We start from the raw sequence: 16,564 nt of genomic DNA, 5'->3' as shown, positions 1-16,564 counted from the left end.
TTAATTGACTGTATCAGATTTTACGTTATGGCACTGGTTCATTCTTAAGCAATGGTAGGATGGGAAAGCCAAAGTCACTTTGCAATAGACAGGATGCAATTGGTGGGCTACAACTACTTTGTTAAGGGTCCCATTACCTCTTCCTTTCAAGACAATGAAGGCTGGCTCTTTTGTCCCACTGAAACGCAATCAGGAACTAGGTAAGCAGAGCTAATCACCCAGAGGGCAGCCAAGATACCTGGGCTGACTAAATTCATCTCCAATGCATTGTCCAGCTCTCACACCGCAGGCGCCAGTACAGCATAATCTGGGGAGCAACTCAGTGCAGGTCAGGCAGCCTGGAAGGGAGGGTTTGCTTTTGAAAACGCCACGTGTGGGATTATACTCTCAGAATTAACATAACCTTTAGTAGGAAGCTGTGCACTGAAGTCAAGAGTGAATCAGACGATCAACACTATCTGAACTGTTAAGTCACCTTAGGCCACTTGGCTTCCTATGTGGGTTGGACATGCTGTAGAGTCTTCAGATGGCATCTAAATGCTCATGATGAATCATTTCAGGAGTTGCTTCCTTCAGCTGTGTGCCTTGCTTTCTTCCAAAAGTACCTCCCCAAAGGCAGAGGCAGCCAGCTTGGTCTTCAGACCCATGAAGGAAAGGGAAGAGCCCTTGACGTTAGTCCTGCAAGTTGCATATGTGAGGCAGCTGAGGTGCATTCACGCTTAACTCCGTGCCCCTCACTATGGAGATAGCCCCATTGCTGAGTGGACTTTATTATCTTGCCTGGCTTATGTTTCCAGATTCATGCAGAAAAGGCTTTGCTAGACTCACAAGCTATTTTATGGAGTACTAACTGAAGAGTAATGCACTCAGACGTGTGCTTCTGCTCTGAGACCTTGCCCTTCCCATAGCTGCGCATCCCTGGCAAGGGAAAATCTCTCTCTGACTTGGAACTCCACCTTCCATTCTTGGATTTATATTTTAGCAATATCAAGCCAGATTTGAAGGGGTGGCACAAGGTTTTAGGATTCACTGTGGAAATTTGTGCGCAGAAGGTGACCCCTCTGTGCATTAATCCAACAAACAAAATCTCTGGTGACCTAATATTCACTTCCACATGCTCTGGCAATACAGCCATTTCTTCTAAATACCATGTTTCAGCCCACTTTCATTTGTTTAACTGTCTACTTTCATGACAGAAGGAAATTTCTGCTCAGTCCTTCCTGCTGAGACTGGGTGTGAACTCTGCCTTCTGCCATGTCATGCAGCCAGCCCTGCCGTGGATTGTGGGGAAGGTACATAGACCTGGCGGCAGGTTGTGAGTAAGATAACTAAGATACCATCCTTGGCTTTATCCTGAAGGAAAGAAAAACCCATAGTTTATACCTTAGACTGACTCATCTCAAAATAAAACATAGCAAGTTTCTAGTATTTCTACTAGCTTTACTAGTATTTCTACACAGTACAGCGTGGGCCACTGGCAGGGAAGAGGATAACTCAGTAACAAGTCCACCAGGCTTGTGAGTAACAACTGTTCTACTGACACTAATAACTCCCTTTGAGGGAGTTAGAAGCAACTTAATTAATTCACCTGGGGGAGCACTGCAATACCACAGCCTGGCATAGACTTGATAAACAGATTTTATCTCCCCCCATTATCAGTGACCAGGGCAGCAAGTTGTCTGGCAATGTATGATGCTCCTCATCACCTTGTCAGCTACATCCTTTCTTGTCCTCCCTTGCGCTGCTGCCAGAAGCTGAGCTAATGTGTCTGCAGAAGACTCCATTGGGCTGCAGAGAAACCTCATTCTGCCTAGAGCCTGCTTGGGGGTTTCTCCATGGTGTTGCACAGCATCATGGATTCATGCAAGGTCAGCCAGAGCCACTTTGTAGATCTCTAACCTGCAATACACTGTACCACAGAAACATGCAAATCTCTCCCAGCAGGGAGCTAATGCACCAGGGAAGGAGCTGCTGATGTGTCCCCAGATCTGCTTTCAGAAGTGAACACAAGTGCAGAGGCATTTCTGCAGTCCTGAGTTCAAAAACCCCCACCCTGCTCCCCGGTATGCCCAACAGAAGGTAGCCCTGTTTGGCCAATATATTTTGACCGAGCCCTGGTGGGCCCTGGGCAGCTCTTCATGCACTGACCCCAGGGTTACCTAAAGCACACTATGCATGCGTGCAGTCACCCTAAGCAGGCGTACCGAAGTTGGAGGACATACTTCAAAGTAAGGTTTGAGTAAGTGTCAGCAGCAGGTCCTGGATTTGTCTCTGTGGCTTTGGTGACTTTTCATGGGAGGACCGTACGAAATATTTGCTGCTTCTCATCACGCATAACATGGTTTGTTACCTTGATCCGCAATGTCCAAATATACTTGTACACACAGGGGAGAATGAAACTGCAAGAAGTCAAGCTGATGGACTTCAGAGCAATGTTTTTCTTACCTACTGGAGGCTGCAGCATTAGGATGAAGGGAGATGTGTCCTCAAGGACCCACCACTCTTTTGACCAGCTCTCCATTGACTATAAAGGGAACACAGGGATGTGCTCAGAGATGCACCTGCTTGGTAGATATTCCCATTCAGTCCAAGGAATCCCACGCTATCTCAGCTTTCATTTAGTGTTAATTTATCCGTATGGGTGATGGTTATTTCAGCCTACTTAAGGACCCCTGCACCCTGTCCAGGCTGTCTGAAGAGCCTGCATAGAGCAATCTCCTCAGACATAGCAGCATTTTCCTGTCACCTTAAGCAAAAGATCTGGGGAAGACTCACATGCGTTTGTGCCTACCTAATTCCTTTCCTGCTTCACTCTCTCACGTCTTACTTTTGGGCTGCAGAATGAACCGTGCTCCCACCGCTGGCTATGAATCAGATGTCGGGAGCAAGACCACTCACCACTTCGTTTACCCCGAGAGCTACAAAGAGCTGGCAGAAAATGTGAGCATGATCTTGATCCCCTTCAAAACACTGGACCTACGCTGGGTTGTCACCGCTCTCACCACAGGCACCATCAACTTGTGAGTAAGGACCCGCTGAAGGGTCGGGAGCTCCTGCATCTCATGTTGCTGTAGGAGATAAAAGCCTTCACTGGGCAAATTCCTGCTGCTGATAAGGCCTAGGGGAGCTTCATAGACCCTTTCAGGTCAGAGTTCAGCCCTGAACACTTGCTTTCCAGGAAAAGTTTGATGATATAGTGAAGTCTTTGAGGTGAAGATTGAGATCCAGCTCTTCACAGGTCTCAGAGAAATGAAAAAGGGAGGTTTTGCTGCTGAAGGCAGCCAGTTTGAGCAGCAGCTTCCTGGGCTTTGGGGTTCAGTGTGTCATTTTGGGCTTCTGCTCATCCTTCTTCTCTCTAGTCCCTTGGGAGTACAGTGAGTGCAGCCAGCATGTCCATACCTAGATGCACCCCTCAGAAAGCCATCTGCTCAATCAGGCATTTGGTGGGTTATTCATATATCATGGTCCTAGACACATGGATTATTCCACCTGAGACACTTGGGTGGCCGAGTGGTCCTCCAACATACATTACACAGCTTGCAGAAGAGGACAAGGAGGCAGAGAGGGATGTGCAGGTTGCTCATGCAATGCAGTGAGAGCAGAAGCACATCACAGCACTTAGTCCCCCATCCACAGCAACATCCCCTGGACACATTGATCAGGAATTTGGTCTGTCTTCCCTGGTGGAATGTGATCGAGATCTGTGCAGAGGAGATGCTATTGTTTTATGTGTCACCTGTGTGCCTTAGCCTTAAATTCATGTCTTCTACCTGGCAATAATGTGCCATGCTGGTATTTAGTCTCCATTCCTTCTTTATGAGTGTTTCAGAAGTAAATGTTGCCCTGCTTAATGCATCTATAGCAGCACTAGGATTAGAAATGTGGACAAAACGCATGTTCCTGCTTGATGCCTGCTAGCAAATTCTCTCCCTTCCTGTAAGCTGGCTTTTCCTAATCCAGAAGAATGAAATACGTGACATTTGTACTGTGTGTGAGGTTATCTGCTGGATGTAAATCCACAGCCTTGTGGGATTGCTTGGGGACACCCTGCCACACATAGACAGCGAGAGCAGATCACATGACTTTATTCCAGAGAGAACTATTTCAAGACATTCAACTTTTTTCCCAATTTCAGAGTCTCAAAAAATTAAAATCTTGGAGAAGTATGACCCTGTTGACTGGGTGTAAGACCCACTCTGCATTTTTAGGGAATATTTTTTTGACAGGATAACAAATGGCGTTTTATTTCTTTTTTCTTTTCTCTCTTTGCAAATGCATTTTAGAGTCTTTTCATTTCTTATTAAGATTCTCCTAACTTGTAACAAATGTGGTTTAGTCTTTTTTTAACTTTTTTTGCCACCAGCACTTAATATATACAGTTATAAGTTGTCTTTAAAAAAAATCATCTTCAGGACACTCTTGTACCTGGAAAAAATCAGCCCACTTAGAAAACTGGCTAAAAATAATCACCTTTTTCGCAAGGCTTTTTTTTTTTTCTTTTAGAAGTTGTTTTGATAAAAAAGGTTGAGAACCTCTGCCCTTCAGCTTGGATTCAAGTCCTATGAGAAGCAATGGAAAGCTCCCAGCTGCCTTCAATGGACTTTGAATGAAGCCCCTTGCGGCATCTTTGTTATATCTGTGCCTGTGCTCGGAAAAGGAGCCCACAAAGGACCAGTTACTGCCATCATCACCCATCTGTGTTTGTATCGCTGTCACTGCTCTGCATCCAGATTGCAAAGCGGTTCACTATTTTTTGGCGAGTATTTACCTTCAGAAGTGCCAGCAAGTGGGCTGCAGTGGTAAAGTTCATAGAATCATAGAACAGTTTGGATTGGAAGGGACCTTAAAGATCATCTCATTCCAACCCTCCTGCCATGGGCAGGGACATCTTCCACCAGACCAGGTTGCTCCAAGCCCCGTCCAACCTGGCCTTGAACACTTCCAGGGATGGGGCACCCACAGCTGCTCTGGGCAGCCTGGGCCAGTGTCTCACCACCCTCATAGTGAAGAATTTCTTCCTTATATCTAATCTAAATCTGTCCTCTTTCCATTTAAAGCCTTTCCCCCTTGTCCTACCACCATGTGCCCTTGTAAAGTCCCCCTGCAGCTTTCTTGTAGCCCCCTTTAGGTACTGGGAGCTGCTCTAAGGTCTCCCTGGAGCCTGCTCTTCTCCAGGCTGAACAACCCCAGCTCTCTCAGCCTGTCTTCACAGGAGAGGGGCTCCAGCCCTCTGATCACCTTCGTGGCCCTTCTCTGGACTCATTCCAACAGGTCCATCTCCTCCTTATGCTGTGGACCCCAGAGCTGAGCACAGTGTTCCAGGTGGGGTCTCATGAGAGCAGAGGGGGAGTTATCCTTCTAACCTGCTGGTCACACTTTTGATGCAGCCCAGGACATGGTTGGCTTTCTGGGCCACAGGGGCACATTGCCAGGCCATGTTGAGCTTCTTGTCAACCAATACGCCCAAGTCCTTCTCCTCAGGGCTGCTCTCAACCCATTCTCTGCCAGTTGGACATCAAGCCATTGACTGCAATAATTTCAGAGTGACCATCCAGCCAATTTCTTATCCACAAAGTGGTCCACCTGTCAAATCCATGTCTCTCCAATGTAGACACAAGTGTGGGTGAAAAAAAAGCCAAACTATTGCAAATTAGTATTAACTAGTTTTCTTGGGCCCCTCTTCCCTCCAGGGCTTTATCCCATGATACTCTACCAAGTAGATCCCTGAAGAAGCCGAAGTCTGATCTCCCGAAGTCCAGGGTAGCGAGCTTGCTGTGCGCCCTCCTCACTTCCCTAAGGATCTTGAACTCCACCATTTCACAGTGACTGCAGCCAAGGCTGTCCTGGAGTTTCACATTCCCCACCAACCCTTCCTTGTTGGTGAGAACAAGATCCAGCATGGCACCTCTCCTCGTTGGCTCCTCTATTACTTGGAGAAGGAAGTTACCATCAATGCATTCCAGAAACTTCCTGGATTGCTTATGCCCTTCTGTGTTGTCCCTTCAACAAATACCAGGCTGGTTGAAATTTGGGGAAAGTGTCTTCCTCCTGCAGGTCCTTGCCATTGCAAGCTTCCATTCTTCTGCATTACTGCCCCCTCTCCCTTCTGTGCCGTGGGGGAGGTTTGGGCTGTTTGGGTCCACTGCACTCGGAACCAGCTATCTAGCTCCTTCTCAGCCTTCCCTGATGTTACTCAGCCTTCTCACCACCTCCTGCAGCTCAGCTACCTGCTGCAGGACATCCTCCATGTAGGCACACCTTTTTCAGGTAGGTCTGCCCCAGGAGAAAGGTCCAGGCACTTCCTGTGGTCTGAGGTCTGCACTGCAAGTTGGGTGAGCCCTCAGCCTATCAGGAACATGTAACCGGTTGATTACAAGGCAATCACAGCACATGAAAAGAAAAATATCTTCACTTAATAAAGTACAGGATATATTATCTATTTATGATTAGTTTGTATACACGGGCTTGGTAAACATCTGGTATAAATTAGTGTGTAAGTATTTAACCACATGGAAGAAATACCAATATTTTAAGATTTTTGCCATACTGAAAGCAGGGAAATTACATAATTGATAAGCTGGTACCTGCTGGAATAATAAAACTGGAACATCATAAGCACAGAAATCACAACAATATATGTAATATGATAGTGGAATAAACCTATAAGCACACATTAAACATTCACTGTCAGATACAGTGTTTAAGGAAATTGTTGACTGTGTATTTGTAAAGGGGAGAAGACATGAAATAAAAATAAAACCCATCAGAAATATGGTATTTTAGAAGAGAAGAAATACTTACCTGCTTACCCTGACCTGCATGGCCACCGTGCCCTGTGCACAGGCTGCACAGTACCAATTGAGGTTAGATTAAGAAGAATCTAAGTGCACTCATAGTTAAAAAGATAAGCAGCCTGTATTGTTTAGATTTTTACACAGGACTCAAAACTTGTGAATTATTCATGTTCTTCTCCCAGAAGTATTGTAATTCAAACCATTTTAATGGTTTAAAACAAAAGCCACACTGCAGATGTCCTTAATATTAGATTGAATTGATAAGTGAATGATTGTCTCAAACATCCAGTTTGACTGATGGATGTCCCATTTCAAAGTGGCTCTCTAAGACTGAGCATTATCCCAGAAAAGCCAAGAAAAGCCTTCTGGGATAGAAAACCTTCAGGCCCTTGTCAGTCATATATTTAGCCTAGTTGCCTTAACTTGCCTTCTGCAAGTGTTTTAGGAATCTCCATAATGAAAAAAGCTCTATGTACCTCTGCTTGGTTTGGGAAAAAGCAATTTTTGTTTTTCTTAAAATGTTTCATATCTTCCACCTTGCTCAAGGCTACAGTAAATACACCGTACGAGGTGGCCAGTAATGATGACAGGCTTCACTAGAGCCCTGCAAAGTGGCTCATAGAAGATGTTTTCCAAATTACATGTATTCCACCTGTAGCCACCTTCATCATAGGCTTCACTCTGTCCCGCTCCTGTGTGGTACTTACTGGCTCCCTTGCTGCTATGCAGCCCAGGTTTTACATGACTATAACAGCATAGGTCTCCATTTGGTCTTAATCAGCGTGCCAATACTTTCCATGTGGTTATATGAAATTCTGCAGCCAAGTGGCAGCAGGGCTTGGATATTGCTTCCGAAAAAATGAGATGTCCCATGATTAAAATGACTAACGTGTCATCTGACAAGAACTACAGTAGACTCCTGGTTGGATCAGAGCTGTCTGCAAATACTGTCTTGAACATTGCATACTGTTGTCTTTGGTCTTCTACTGTACCTAGCTATCCTGTCTTGTTTCCTCCACATCACCTTTTTGGAAAGTGTTGGCTATTTCTTATATAATAATGAGGAAATTTTACTAGCAAAGAAGCCCTTTTTTGTCTTCATAACCACAAAAAGGACATGGGATCACATGGGATCACAAAGCCTACTTCTGCTGACTTAGCTGATCAAGGTCAGGTGTGGGAAGCAGATCCAAGTGCAGATTTGCTGACAGCAGATTAAGAAGTCTGCATGGGTGCCCTTTTCCCCATTAACACCTTGTCTCACCTCTCAGGAGGTCTGGAGCCCACCAGACACCTCTCCCACTGCATCCAGCCCAGAGCAGGTATCACAGGTCAGGGATGCCCAGAAGTACATACGGAGATGAGGACATTGCCAGGTCATCACTGGTTTGGGAAGACTGAGACTAATGTTTCAAAGTGCTGATGATCCATGGTTCAAAAAGAAACAAAGCCTTAATGACAGGAACCTTATTGTTAACAAAAATCAAGTGCAAACATTTAGATTGAGGTAATGGAAGGCTTTGGCGATTTACCACAACCATCTAAAAGTTTGCAGGGTATATTTTGGGATATGTTCCAATTATGAGGCCAGTTCACCAGAATTTTTTCACTTGAAACAAACCCAGGGAGATATTTTTTTTACAGCACTCATGATGATCTGTGCAATGCCAGCAATCACTATGCATGAGACATGGGGAAGAAAAGATTTTTTTGTTTTCAAGACATGACTCGTGATTTTGACCCAGTCATAAGGTATGACATGGAAGTTTTATGCTGGGAACTGTAGGAAGCCTTCAGCATCCCCCTGGGGAGGAGGGGAATGGCTTGCTGCTGAGGAGCTGTGTATTGGGAATGCCCAAGTTACACACAAGCACAGAACTTATGAACTCTGCTACCACCTACCCTGAAAATCATGCAGTAGCTACGAGTATTAGGAGGGGAAAAGTCTCACCCTGTTGGGAGAAGGTTTTTCTGCCATGAAGTTAAACAGAAAGCCCTTCCTGCCGTCAAAGTGCAAAGACTGCAACAGTCATGATCCAAGGATTAGAAGTCATAGGCTCCACGTAATATTGACTCTGCTGTCAATATTGTCAACTACATCTGTTGTGTCCTATTGTCAGTAATTAACTTGTAAAATTTTAGAATCTCACGGCTTCCTATGAACTTGCTTCAATGACAGCTAGGTTTTCATGCTGTATTACTTAATTGCAGCCTCATTTTCCAAAAACTACTTGCATTTATTACTTTCCAATAATTTGAATTTATTACTGTAGATGAAAAATATTATTTCTTTCTTTGGAAATACGTGAAAATGTTAATATCTTGGGCTTTTATTAATTTTCGTGGTTTTTGTTTAGTTGTTGGTTTTGTGGTGTTTTTTTTCCTTTTAACAGCACGTATGTTCCAGTTCCACGGAAAATCAAAGTCAAAAAAGAAAAGGTGAGTAATGCTGGTTTCTGAATTTGTTCTGCTAATCCACTTCTAGGTCTTTTGCGTTCTTTGTGAGACTGCAAGTATCCAAGGAACCCCTTGACATTCATAAAAACTGCAACCAAAATACACATACTGTACAAGGCTCAGCTAAGCTGAAGGTTTAGCTCCTGTGTGCCATTCAGGCCATAGATCAACCACTAGATAACTGAGGTTAGAAAGAGCCTGCTCCTGTGACCATGCCATTGCATTACCGCTGTTCTGAAGGTTGCGTTTCTTCCTCTGGTACTGCTCAGGGAGATTTAAGGGTGCACTGTTGGCCAGGTGCTCTCCCTCCACAGCAATTGCTCTCTTCCCACCCACTGCAGTCATTGGTATGTAATAACACCTTGAGCTGTGGAGAGCCTCTGGAGTTTTTTTTTTTTCAAATCATTTGACTATTTGAACACCAAAGGTGTTTCTCACTCCTGCATCAGTTCCTTGTAATAAGGAGCTAAGTGAACTCTGAACAAATAAAGCTGTGTGTTTTCAAGTCAGTGAAGAATTCACGATGGTGTCAGTGGCTCGTGGGGAAGGCTGTTAGCCCACAGCTGTAATAAATATCTGTACCCAATTAAACATGCTTGGAGACTGGGCTCAGGCCAAGTTCATGCTGGTTTTGTCCCAGGTGTATTAATGCTCTCCTAGGCAATGTTCAAGCAAGGTTTGGGGGATAGCACAGTCCAGGGAACAGACCCTGTGTTGCACAGGGACAGAACTGAGCAATGCGGACAGGATCTGTGCCATGCCACTTGCCTCAAGTCTAACGAGACACGTCTGACACATTTTATTTCATAGTGTGGATGTGTAGAAAGCAATAGTCAGGGGACTTCACTTCTCTGAAAACACTGAGGAAGCATGGACAAACCTGGTGCCCACCCTAGAGTGATCAGAAGAGAGTCCATCCCACGCACACAGACTCATTGCCCAAGCCTGCTGCAGTTTAATAGATTCCCTACTGCTGGAGGCAGGATTTTCCACGGGGCAGAAGGGTCATTCCCGTGTTGGACCTGTAGCCACCATGCAAAAACTTTTGTTGCTGTAGCTGCATGGTTTGAGGACTTAACCAAGGCAGGCTACGTAGGGAGAGGAAAATTATTTCCTCTTCCACAGATCTACCAGCAAAATAAAAGTCTCATTCTCTCAGCCTTTCGAGAGGCTCATTTTCAAAGGAGCTGAGGCTCCTAATGTCTCAAGGGCCGGTAAAAAATGGCCTTAGCCCCAGAGTATTAAAATTACAGATTCAAGCACATGCCTTCATCCCGGAGGCCAGGTTTTGCCTAAGGCTTCAGGTGAGACCTTTAACCAGCGTCGGTTTATATCCCTGTGCTTCAAACCATGGAACTCTAGGGAGCATGAAATAATCACTTGGCTCATCCCTGCCTGTGGTGAGGAACACAATAACCTCTGCAAACCCTTGTGAGAAGCACTAGGGCAGGTTGTTAAAAAACTTATGTCACAGTTGAGTAGCACCAGCCCAGGGTACGACCGGCATGATGCAGCAGCTTCCCCAGCAGGTCAATGAGAAGCTTGTATTGCTTCCCACACCATGCAATGCCCAACACCCTGTGAGACGTGATTACACGCCGATACAATAGCAGCAATTAACCTCTGGCTTTGTAAAAAGGAAAATCCCTGCAGCTAACCAGATAGCACTGGAACACTGTCACTCTAATTACAAACGCAGCATGGAGGGAAAAGCCTCTCTTTGCTTCATTCAGGGGAGGGGGCTGAAACCAAGGGCTCCTACCACTCTGGATTTACTGTACACTCAGGCCTGATCTTAAGTGCTCTGACTCCATTAGATTGCCTCTTAATTTCCCCTGGAGATAACCAAGTGAAATTTATGTCTTGTAAAAAAAGCACAGAAAAACAGCATGTTTGAGAAACAGGAGAAATGCAGCTGATGAAACCTGATGGGCTTCCTGACAGCGTACACCTGACCCCTGGTCTCCTTAGACCTGTACCTATAGGCATACCAAACACGGCTGGCGTATTTTGCAGAAGATGCGGTTGCTCCTATGTTCCCATCCAAATTACAGTCGACCTCAATGATCTTAAGGGTCTTTTCCAACCTAAATGATTCTATGATGCTATGAAATCTGGCATGGCATCTTACGCTTGCCTTGCCCAGGCCTCCAGCTCCCCACAGCCTGCTCTCTTAGCAGGACGCCACAGGAAGAGCTGAATGCCTAATTTTCTTCTCACTTGTGCCATTTCATACCCACTGGTTCCAGTAGGAGTCACCTAGGTTTTACGTTGGTGTGAGCAGGTAGGGTATCAAGAGCAATGGAGGATTATGCATGTGTAATTACACATGGGTAACATTCCTGAATGCACTTTAGGTATGGGACTTCATTTTTCCCTTTCACCTGCCCTCAGGGAATAGCTGTTATTCCTTTCTCCCCCCTGCCCCATGCCAGTGTTCTTTAGCGATAACACGCTACCATTGTTTTTTTCCAGGGTATTTCACTAATGAGTCTTTCTCTGATTCTGCTTAGATCCTGGTTTATAATCCAGCTTTTATGAAATATGTCTATGAAAACTGGCTCCAGCATCATGGGAGATACCCCTCCACAGGCCTTCTGTCTTTGGTGTTTGCACTCCACGTATGCGACGAGGTAAAGTCTGGCTGTGGTTACATATATGGATAAAAAATCAGGACATTTCACACAGAAGTGCCAGGAATATGCCCTGGCCTCTCACTCGCCCTTTATTTCCCCCTCTCCACTGTCTCTGCCGTTTGCTTTTCAAATAGGTACAGGCTCCTCAGTCATGCAGATATGCTCAGCTGGCAGTGATGGACTTTTTTCATGTCAGCAAGTGGTAGGGTTTAAGATGCATTCCAGAGGAATACAATTAAACATAAATAGTGGCATTCCACTTGATATCAAAAGACATCTGAATATGGATGGTGTCTGTGCCCGTCTTGTTAGTGGAAGTCCCAGTTAGATTTTGTCTCGCTGTTATGGCACCAAGAGCCCCCTGAGCCTGCCCCCTGCCTCCAGCTGCCAGGTCAGAAAAACATGAATCTCTTGGCCTTGTGTGACACCTGCCTGTACTGAGTACTCAAGGACACTGAAAATGACACTTACATTTGGGCAACTGCATTGAGGTCTTATCTGTCTCATCAGTGGAGCCAAGAGGCCGATTCAGACAGCAAACCTCCTGGCAGGACATCAGGGGAGCTGTTTTCCAGTGTCTGTGCTGCCTGAATTGCCACTGACTGTAATGGATGCTCAGGTACCTCCACTTGGATATCTAAATCTTAAACATAATCCCACCTGAAGAACTTTGATCACCAGCTCTTACATAAGCCGAATTGGGAAATGCAGTATTTTCCAACCCAAGATTGTGGGTTTATACAGTAAATTATGGTAAATGTCTCTGCTCCTGTACTTGAGGAAATTCCCTGGCTTGGGTGATATGAGGGGCACCTAGGTGACTGGGGACTTAGCTAGTTAGTGTAAGGCCAAGTCACTCTACAGAATCCTGCAACCGTGGGACTGTCAGCGTGGGGGATAAAAATCATTATGCTGACAAAAGCCCTGGCCTGGACACAGATCTGCTGATGAAAGAGAGCTTTTGTCACCTAGGCCTGTGTTGCTTGGAAAGCTGATGGAAATATTCCTAATTATGCTGGCAGAAACTGTTCCATAGTCAAGGCAGATAGGACGGGCAGGTCTGCTAAGCAGGCAATAAGCAAGGCTCTGACATTGCCAAAAATAATTTTAAACAACTCATATTTCGGTGAGTCCAGGTTTGGGTGACTTAGGGTGCTTGTTTTGTGGGCAATGACCCATTCAAACTCAGCCATATTGCCACTCAGTTTAAATAAATCAACTGTGATGTTTGGGCTTCTACCATCAGAGAAGATAGGCATTGGCATCGATGAACGAGCCTTTGGGAGAGGAAAGGCTGTAGGCATGCACACACGAAGAACATGATATCCATCTGTCTCTGAAAGGACTGCAAATGTCATATATGTGGGGATTGATACGGGTTATCATTTGGAAGACTAGGAGCAAAACCAAATTTTTCCCACTCTCTGTGGCCTTGATCAGCTGAAGAGAGATACTCATCCCAAGCCACTGACCTTCTGAGGTCAAACATCATGCTTAGGGGACAGGAATGTGGTTTTCATATTGCTGAACAAGAATTCACGGATAGAAATTTCTTTTTCAGGTCTGGTGGTGCTCTCAGCATAGCTTAGGATGCAATGTTTCTTGAGCAGGCCTTGGGCTGTTATTCTGCGGTTGCATTATCTCGTGCAGAACAGCTTGGCACACCACCAAGGTCCTCAAGTGCCACTGCTTATAGATAAACTGAGAATCAAGAGAGTTTCTTCAGCATTTTAGATTAAGACCAATTGCTTTCTGGGCCGTAACACTAGTTCACTCTCACTTCCTAGGTGAACGTGTACGGGTTTGGAGCAGACAGCAAAGGACACTGGCATCATTACTGGGAAAACAACGCTTCAGCTGGGGCTTTCCGGAAGACAGGTGTCCACGATGGAGATTTTGAATTCAATGTAACGTTGACTCTTGCCTCCATTGAAAAAATAAATTTTTTCAAGGGCAGATGACCCTGGCCACAGCGAGAAGCGGGGGCTGCAATTTCCAACATGCAGCAGAACAAAGCTCAGTGAGGATGATCTGGGCACCAGCCAGGTTTGAATGCGTGGGTTCGGAGTGTCTCACTGCTGGGAGCTTGGCTGAGGACTGGCTTCCACGCTGCACGTGATTTCCTATCTACCGATAGCTGGGAACTACCAAACAGCTGTGGGAATAAATGAATCTCTTCTTAGGCTCTATGGCTTGATTCTTGAATTACTGATGAAGGACCTGCCTGTTGCAATTAGGGGAAACCTGGGCACAGGAGCTGCTGTTTGTGTCTCCATTCTTTCCTCAAGTAAGGCAGGAGGTCCTTGAAGAAGAGTGAAAACAACTTCTGGTACTTGAGACCCACTAGGGCAGCTGTGAACATCATAGTAAGGATTACCTCAAAGAAATGTATTCACTTCTGCAGTTCTTTTTGAACTGTCTCTTCTGTTTCCTCTATTACTTCTAGTTTCATGCTGTATTAAGGAAAAACAGGATGAAGTTGCCTGGAGTAGTAAATATTTCAAACATCGCCTCATTCTGCATTGATAGTATCTAGAAAATACAGATGAAATCATCTCTGATCATATATTATTTAATATTGCTTCCTATGCAGCCATAATGAGAGAGAAAACAATACTGAAAACTCCAGCAAAAAAATGGCCTTTTCAGCCACTTGTTTGTTTGTCTTGTTTGGTTATATATAATTCTTACTTCTTTCTTTTTTTTTTTTTTTTTGAAAATACTCTGGAATGCTCATTTTTATTTAATCTGTTTAAGGATGGAAAGTGGACTTTTTGCTTTCAGCCGTTTATATGTGCCTTTTATAATTGTGCAACACGTGATTTTTTTTTAAGATGACAAACCCTAAATTAAACTTTTTTATAAAAGGGGGGAAAATTAACCAAAGTTTAGCCTCCGTGTGGTATACTTTTATAGTCAAAACCAATAATAACAGCTCCTATATTGCTTTTGAGCAGACACAAATGAGACTAATTTTTAAAGGTAGCTTTTACCTTTTTTTTTTTTTTTTTTTTTAATGGGAAAATATCCGAAAGATCCAAGGAAACTTTTCTTCTTATTTTTTTACAGATTTAGAAAGTGGTATCTCTTTACAAGGTCCCTATTTGAAATGGAAGAAATATCATGGGTTGGGATATCAGCTAGTAATACAGTAGGAATCTTTTGCCCTGTATCAGCACCTACAAGGAGCCAATCTACGCAAGCTGATCCTACAGTGTAAGCCAGACTTCAAAATTATGTGCCTCTCTGGAGGAATGAGTGAATTAATGTCTGTACTGCTAGGCAGCAAGAGGAGGGAAGTGACAGTGGAAGTTTTATATCCACAGATTTTTTTTCTGGAATCAACATATTTAATCCTCAAGGACAGATAAAGTATGAATCCAAGAAAAAAGTTCAAGTAGTGAAGAATGGAGAACGGTGTTTTTTTCTTCCCGATATCATGAGAACAGGATTAATGGAATATTGACCTGTTTTCAGCTCTGGTAAAGCCAATGGAGTTCTTGCCACAGACTTCAACGGACTTTAGATCAGGCTAGGAAAAAATGGCTCATTTCATTTTTAATTGACCTGAGCTCCCTTTGCTCTGCATGCATGACCCCTCAGTTCAGCTGTATGGACAGGGCAGGATTTTCAAATCATCGTGCTGAGACCTGTTCATGATCCTCATGCCAAGAAGCCCTGCCTGGCGTGGTGGCCAGCAGAACTCACCTGCATGTCACACATTCAATGGGCTTACTGTCTTCAACGTGCCCTTTGTAAAGAATGAAACATTTCTACCTGGACCATATCTGTTTGTTTGTTTGTTTGTTTGTTTGTTTTAAGCATTCCCACCGTTTAAATTGTTGTTAATCGATATGCTTCTGGTGAGATATCACAGTAATACAAGCAAAGCAACTTTAAGAGGAAAAAGACTCCATGGAAGACCCTGATGGTATCTTCACCCTGTGGCTCGATTTCAGAGATACTTTTTTCATCGTGAGCTTCAAATATTTTAATTTTTTTTTTCTCATAGACAGAAGTCAGTAATTCAGACATACTTCATTGCTGTTCCAGTCATTTTTAGAAAGACTTGGAAGAAAAATCATGGTGGTTTGGTACCCAAATCCCATTGATATTTTTTTTTTAACAACAGGTGGCAGTTTGGGAACACAGAAAGTGGTAAAAAAAAAATCAGCTATCTTCTAGCCTGTGTTGTTCTGAAAGTTTCCTTTAGCTGTCCAAATCTGTCCAAATTAAATTTCCAGTTTTCCCCTGAATATTCTGCCTCTGCCAGCACATATGAAACATCATGGTGCGTACTATTGTGGATAGACTTAGTGTCCTCAGCATGGAAGAAGCTGCAATTCCCATTTAATTTTCTTGCCGACAGCAAGCAGTAACTGTGCCCCACTGACATCTATTTTTCAGAGTATGAGGAGAGCAGAGAGTGGACATCTCCACCTGCAGAATAAGGGATAGTCTGTACCATCACATTTCTATTCCAGAGGAACTTTTTCTAAAGCCCTTTAGGCAACTGACTGTTGTGTTAGATCTTGGTCTCAGTTTCTCTGCAATTTTGCTGCTCTTTCAAATGCCTTCAGAATAAGGAGAAACCAACAGATGATACTGAGAGAAGAATTAATTCCCACTGCCAATGTTGAAGACTGTCTGTGTTCCTGCTAGAAACTTTGTGGGTTT

The 16,564-nt window shown here is 44.2% G+C and overlaps 1 protein-coding gene across 1 annotated transcript in view; it reads left to right on the top strand.

The window, feature by feature from the left end:
- Positions 1-16,060, top strand: part of ST3GAL1 (ST3 beta-galactoside alpha-2,3-sialyltransferase 1) — an 80,564-nt gene extending 64,504 nt beyond the window's left edge. The window contains exons 4-7 of the mRNA XM_055703955.1: positions 2,841-3,020; positions 9,188-9,233; positions 11,765-11,884; positions 13,675-16,060. Of these exons, the coding sequence (XP_055559930.1) occupies positions 2,841-3,020; positions 9,188-9,233; positions 11,765-11,884; positions 13,675-13,848 (520 nt within the window). The 3' untranslated portion in view covers positions 13,849-16,060. The remainder of the gene's footprint in view (positions 1-2,840; positions 3,021-9,187; positions 9,234-11,764; positions 11,885-13,674) is intronic.
- Positions 16,061-16,564: the final 504 nt, after the last annotated feature.

The sequence above is a fragment of the Falco cherrug genome, chromosome 3, assembly GCF_023634085.1.
Source record: "Falco cherrug isolate bFalChe1 chromosome 3, bFalChe1.pri, whole genome shotgun sequence".
Lineage (NCBI taxonomy): Eukaryota > Metazoa > Chordata > Aves > Falconiformes > Falconidae > Falco > Falco cherrug.
This window is presented reverse-complemented; position numbering and strand designations above follow the sequence as displayed.